General features: G+C 51.7%; 1 protein-coding gene across 3 annotated transcripts in view; it reads right to left on the reverse strand.

Moving 5' to 3' along the window:
• The window catches only part of LOC125451257 (inorganic pyrophosphatase-like), a 63,947-nt gene that overhangs the window by 48,246 nt on the left and 9,042 nt on the right, over positions 1-6,659 (reverse strand). Inside the window, exons 1-2 of one of the 3 annotated variants that reach the window (XM_059643478.1) lie at positions 2,632-2,696; positions 218-332 (exon numbers count right to left, since the gene is read on the reverse strand). The exons of 1 other annotated variant lie outside the window; for it this stretch is intronic. In XM_059643478.1, coding sequence (XP_059499461.1) covers positions 218-237 — 20 coding nt within the window. In that variant the 5' untranslated portion in view covers positions 238-332; positions 2,632-2,696. Of the gene's footprint in view, positions 1-217; positions 333-2,631; positions 2,697-6,659 lie in introns of those variants that run through there. One more of the 3 variants, XM_059643472.1, reaches the window with a different exon arrangement.

Below are 6,659 nucleotides of genomic sequence, written 5' to 3' on the forward strand. Positions count from 1 at the left end.
ACTTTCAGATTAATGGTAGCATTCCAGTTGCTTTTTCCACGTGCGCCAGCATTTGGAGAACTTTTCCCCTCCCTAATGATTTTCATTTCCCCAGCCGCTGAGAATTAGTCAAAATCAAAATGTACAAACGATGCAAAAATATGACTGAATTAATCAACTGGATTCTGTTTCAAAGAGGAAAGCTTCTTCTTAACTACTTGTTATTTTGTTAACCTACTTCATTCCACCTCTCGGCATTCCTCTTCCATCTTCTCTGGAGGAGTAAGCCAAACAGTGACCACCATTAGGGGTTGTCCCACAAATCCCAAAGTTATCTCTGGAGATGAGGAGTGCTGAAAAGTGGGAAACAATGAGTGCAGTTTGGACAGATGTCAACGGTGGTTAGGACACAATGGGGCTTGGGTCTGAAGGGAGGACACATCTTCTCAATACTTGAAACATATGCTCGAGATTGACTGTAGCACAATTCATAATTTGAACGACTGTGAACTCAACCCTAACCAAGAAGGGAGGCTGCAATTTTACGCATACGGCAGGGGAGTGCTTGAAGACTCTGTAGCACCATCTAGTGGTGCAGCGAGATCTACTTCATTCAGTTGAAATACGAAGTCCAATGGAGAGACACTGGCCGGCTTTCTCGGGATTGATGATGTGCAACTGTTCACATTTTAAATATCAACTTGTGCAGACATTACAGTCCTCTGGAGCATATGGAACTTGAACCCAGGCCTCCTTGTCCAAATGTACCACTATCACTGAGCCACAACAGCACTAACAGATCCTGTGAGACCCTATTCGTTGTCTGATTTTAATCAACAGGTTTGGACGTGGGCATGTATCTGAGGCAGGTGGTCTTGAACTAAGACCTCCTCATTCAGAGATAAGGACACTACCACTACATCACAACAACACAATATTTTTAATCAGCCTGCTCAGATGAGCTTTGACATGCCTTTGGAGCGGGTGGGACTTGAACCTGGGCTTTCTGGCCCAAACTGTTAATGTATGATTGGAAAATCCCAGAGTCAATGGTCAGTATCTCTGAAAACAGCACAAGTAACAATTATGGGCTTCAGTAGAAGAGAGGTTTGGAAGGATATGGGCAAGGAGCAGGCAGTTTAGTTTGGGATCGTGTTCAACATGGTTTGGTTGGATCAACAGGTCTGTTCCCGTGCTCAATGACTCTGAGTCTAAAACGGCAGAGGAGGACAGCAACATACTAACAATGAGGATCCTGAGCTACTGAGAATGCTTAGGCAAGTTGCAAAGCTTGCATTGATAAAAATAAAAGCACGTGCATGCTTTCTATTGTTTTAAAGAAAGATTTAAAAGTAAACTCTGTAGCCAGAGGCAGAAATTTGAGATACAAATAAATAGATATTCACATCCAAAAATTTCACAATGGCAATGGAGATGGACATGAACATGTGCAGTGTCACTGGATTAATAATTCAAACTCCCACATTAACGCCCTGCAGACATGTTCAGTACCCACTACTGCAGCTGCTTAATTCATAAAATCTGGAACTGAAAGTTAATTTCAGTAATGGTGATCATCACTGACTGATGTAAGTAGCTCAATAAAGTCCTTTAGGGAAAGAAATTTGCCATCCCACCTGATTTGGACTACATGGAGCTCCAGATTTACAGTAGTTCAAGTGACTCTCAACTGGCCTCTGGAATGGCCTAGCAAGCCCCTCAGTTCAAGGCCAGTTAGGGATGAGCAACAAATGGCAGCCTTGCCAGCAATGCTTCTCATCCCATCAAAGAATTCAAGAAAACGTGTGACAACTGGAGAGGTCACGTTGAGAAGTTACGCTGTAATGCTGGGCAAGTATGGAACATTAAAGACAAGACATTGGGGAATGAAGAAAGAAGAAGTGGCTGTGATGGACAGTCAGTGGTAAATGCCAACTGTCAGGAAGTGATGAAGCGTTTCTGAAATTTTGTAGGAGCTATCTTTTAAGGCCCTGACTGTTTTCTCAGGTGTATGCAAACAAGTGCATTAAGATGGGCAGAACTGTTGCATAGACGGATAAGAACACTGGTTACATAAAAATATTAAAGTCTTCAGGCTGGTTCGGTTGCTCCATTAGATCACTGCTGGGGTAATGGACAGAGACCATAATCAAATCAGCCACAACCTATTTGAATGGCAAAGCAGGCTTGCCAGGCCAAATTATTCACTCTTGCTCTTAAGTCCTATGTTACAGGTACTCATTCCAATTTATATTAATTGCAATGTGTTCTGAAGGAGAAACAGGACCAAATACAGAAGATACTTGAAGTCTGGTGCATCTCTTATTCTTCTCCCAGACAAACAAATAAATTATTCAGCTAGGGAATACCAGCAGCAAGAGAAAGTGTAAGAACACTGCAAGTGCACTACATATAAAGCGCAGAAAGATAAAACACTATTTCTGTAGATTTAGAGGGCTGTCATTGAATCGAATGATAATATTTCTTCTGTATTTTAGATGGTTACATTTTGGGCCAAATATTTGAAGTAGCTGGTGTGAACAATACTGTATAGCCCACCAGAACGAATGGTCAACACACATTTTGTAGACCAATAAACAGCAGAGGTTATTAGCCTACAATGTAGCAAAATCACCAAATAATAGCATTTACCTTATCAACTACTGCGTAAAGTGGAATATCATGAAAAGGAGAAATGTATTTGCCCTCAGAATTCCCTGTAAACAAAAGGAGATAATGGAGATTAGACAGTTCTGAGACAGCAATTGCAACATTTCTACCAGTATTGTGCCACACAATACAGAAAATCCAGGCTGGTCTCCCAGTGCAGTACTCATGGAAAGCTAAACCACTGGAAATGCCATCTTCAGGATGAGATGTTAACTCAAAGGCCAATCTGCTCTGTAAGGAGGGCTTAAAAGATACTATGGCATTATTCAAAGAACAGAAGGTGACTTGGCAAATACTTACCCCTTGATCATTAAAAGAGATCATTTCTCAATATCTCTTTGCTGGTTATTGTAGAACCCTCTTCTGATCAAATTGGCTGTAATATCTCTTACAGCCAATTCAAAAATACTTCGTTGGCTGGAAAAGTACGAAAGATACCCTTCTTTTCATAATTATTGGAACGAAATAATTTTAAATCAACGTGATCAGGCCTAAGAATTGCCTGAAGTATGTACTAGAACAAAGACATTGAAAATGTTTAAAGAGTGGACAAAAGAAGCAGAAAGGCAGCTCTATAATTAGTTTAACGAAGAATGCTAGGAAGTTCCGAGTTAACTACTTCTTTACAGCAAAATAAATGACTGCAAAACAAAGGGTAGCTGTTTGATTGATCTGTATTGTAGTGAAAAAGACACTGTGATTCAACTTGAAAAGTCTGCCAGAATAAAAGAAGACCATAGGCTATTAAAGTTGAAAAAGCAAAAGAGTTACTAAAAATGCAGCTGCCCTTTTGCAATCTTCACATAAAAAGCAGACAGGGCATGACAACAGGCATAGAAGGGAAAAGATTCAGTGGGGTCATTTTGAAAAGTGGAAAATGACTGAAGGGAAAGTACATGTGAAGCCAGGTAGCCAAAGGAGGTCAATCAAGGAAAAGGAGACAGATTCAAAATAAGCAGGAGAATATAAAAGGAGTCACGTTGTGATTCAGTACGGTAAGCACATGTATGCATTCATGTGCTGTACCATACTTGTGCTGCTTGTAAATTGCAGTAAGCACTGAACATTTCAGCAGTATATATTTCAAGCAAAAAGATTATATCTATTAGAGAGCACACAACCTCAAGAACTTCCCAGCTCTGTGACATCCTGCCGGATATCATCAGTCACATTCTGCCCTGTCTCTCCCTCTGGTACTATCAAATGGCAAGTTCTCATGCTTCAGGGTGTGCGCATGACTTTCGCGAATTCCTTATGTTGGAGCTTGCTTTGTGGCCAGACCCGATATCCCCTGATGAGCCAATAGGGCAAACTGTGTTTTCCTGAATGCTACATCCAGAGGTATGACAACGCGGCTCAAATGCTGCAGCTGAGGTGACGCGAGCCTGTTGATTTGTCCTGCCTGAAGACTCTGAATAAGTTGGCTGGTCAAGTTTGCTTCGGCTACAACATCAGGGAGTAAAGCAAGTGGTGAGGAAGGGACAGCGATTGCAAATGATTGTACTGTAATTGGGTATGGGCAAGAACATGGTGCATACCTGCTATCTGGCAAAGTCAAAGGTTGCCTATTTGGTCAGAAAGATGAAAAGTAAAATACTTTTTAATGGAGACAGACTGGCAAGTGTGTAATATTCAGTGAGACCTCGTGTGTTACTGCAGAATCAACTTTGAAACTACATCACAATTCCTTCATTATCATAGGGTTAGAACTCCCTTCCTAATAACACAATGGATACAGACCTACACTACTAGAACTGCAGCAGTTCAAACTACCACTTTCTCAAGGGCAATTAAAGATGAGAAACAAATGCTAGGCAAGACATGGTCGTCCACATTCAGGGACAAGAATAAAAATAAACATACAGGAACAGTGACCAATTAAGACAAACTCAATGTTGTTTTGTTGAAAAGAGACTACAATATGAGTAAATTTATCTTGCTACAATTGTACAGGTGTCAGTGAGGATAAATATATAGTGCTACAGAGTTTTCATCTCATTGGCTAAGAGAGGACATACTTGTGTGAGAGGGAGTAGAAGGACGGGGCGGTGGTGGAGGGGAGGGGTTGAGAGGGAGAATAGGGGATGGGGATTTAAGTGAAGGGATGAAGTAAAAGAGGAACTGATGGTGAGGGTGTGGATGGTATGAGAAAGATAGGTATGGGGATGGGTGGTGGGTAGTGAGAGAGGGGGATGGGAGCACAGGGATGGGGGATGGGGTTGGAGGATGGGGGATGGGGTCGGAGGATGGGGGATGGGGTCGGAGGATGGGGGATGGGGTCGGAGGACAGGGATGGGGGTTGGGGGGATGGAGTCGGAGTACGGGGATGGGGGGGTGGGGTCGGAGTACGGGGATGGGGGGGTGGGGTCGGAGTACGGGGACGGCGGGGTGGGGGGACGGGGTGGGGGGACGGCGGGGTGGGAGGGCGGGGTCGGAGTACGGGGACGGCGGGGTGGGAGGGCGGGGTCGGAGTACGGGGACGGCGGGGTGGGAGGGCGGGGTCGGAGTACGGGGACGGCGGGGTGGGAGGGCGGGGTCGGAGTACGGGGACGGCGGGGTGGGAGGGCGGGGTCGGAGTACGGGGACGGCGGGGTGGGAGGGCGGGGTCGGAGTACGGGGACGGCGGGGTGGGAGGGCGGGGTCGGAGTACGGGGAGGGCGGGGTCGGAGTACGGGGACGGCGGGGTGGGAGGGCGGGGTCGGAGTACGGGGACGGCGGGGTGGGAGGGCGGGGTCGGAGAACGGGGACGGCGGGGTGGGAGGGCGGGGTCGGAGAACGGGGACGGAGAACGGGGACGGCGACGGAGAACGGGGACGGCGGGGTGGGGGGACGGCGACGGAGAACGGGGACGGCGGGGTGGGGGGACGGCGACGGAGAACGGGGACGGCGGGGTGGGAGGGCGGCGACGGAGAACGGGGACGGCGGGGTGGGAGGGCGGGGACGGAGAACGGGGACGGCGGGGTGGGAGGGCGGGGACGGCGGGGTGGGACGGCGGGGTGGGAGGGCGGGGACGGCGGGGTGGGAGGGCGGGGTCGGAGGGCGGGGTGGGAGGGGGGGAGGGCGGGGAGGGCGGGGTGGGAGGGCGGGGACGGCGGGGGTGGGAGAACTGGGAGGGCGGGGTGGGAGAACTGGGAGGGCGGGGTGGGAGAACGGGGAGGGCGGGGTGGGAGAACGGGGAGGGCGGGGTGGGAGAACGGGGAGGGCGGGAGGGGACGGAGGGAGGGGACGGAGGGCGGGGACGGAGGGCGGGGACGGAGGGCGGGGACGGAGGGCGGGGACGGAGGGCGGGGACGGAGGGCGGGGACGGAGGGCGGGGACGGAGGGCGGGGACGGAGGGCGGGGACGGAGGGCGGGGACGGAGGGCGGGGACGGAGGGCGGGGACGGAGGGCGGGGACGGACGGCGGGGTCGGAGGGCGGGGTGGGCGGGGAGGGCGGGGTGGGAGGGCGGGAGGGCGGGAGGGCGGGGACGGCGGGGTGGGAGAACTGGGAGGGCGGGGTGGGAGAACGGGGAGGGCGGGGTGGGAGGGCGGGGTGGGAGAACGGGGAGGGCGGGGTGGGAGGGCGGGGTGGGAGAACGGGGAGGGCGGGGTGGGAGGGCGGGGTGGGAGGGCGGGGTGGGCGGGCGGGGTGGGAGAACGGGGTGGGAGAACGGGGTGGGAGAACGGGGTGGGAGAACGGGGAGGGCGGGGTGGGAGAACTGGGAGGGCGGGGTGGGAGGGCGGGGTGGGAGAACGGGGAGGGCGGGGTGGGAGGGCGGGGTGGGAGAACGGGGAGGGCGGGGTGGGAGGGCGGGGTGGGAGGGCGGGGTGGGAGGGCGGGGACGGCGGGGTGGGAGGGCGGGGTGGGAGAACGGGGACGGCGGGGTGGGAGAACGGGGAGGGCGGGGTGGGAGAACGGGGAGGGCGGGGTGGGAGGGCGGGGTGGGAGGGCGGGGTGGGAGAACGGGGACGGCGGGGTGGGAGGGCGGGGTGGGAGAACGGGGACGGCGAACGGGGTTGGCGAACGGGGT

This window comes from Stegostoma tigrinum, chromosome 3 (genome assembly GCF_030684315.1).
Source record: "Stegostoma tigrinum isolate sSteTig4 chromosome 3, sSteTig4.hap1, whole genome shotgun sequence".
NCBI lineage: Eukaryota > Metazoa > Chordata > Chondrichthyes > Orectolobiformes > Stegostomatidae > Stegostoma > Stegostoma tigrinum.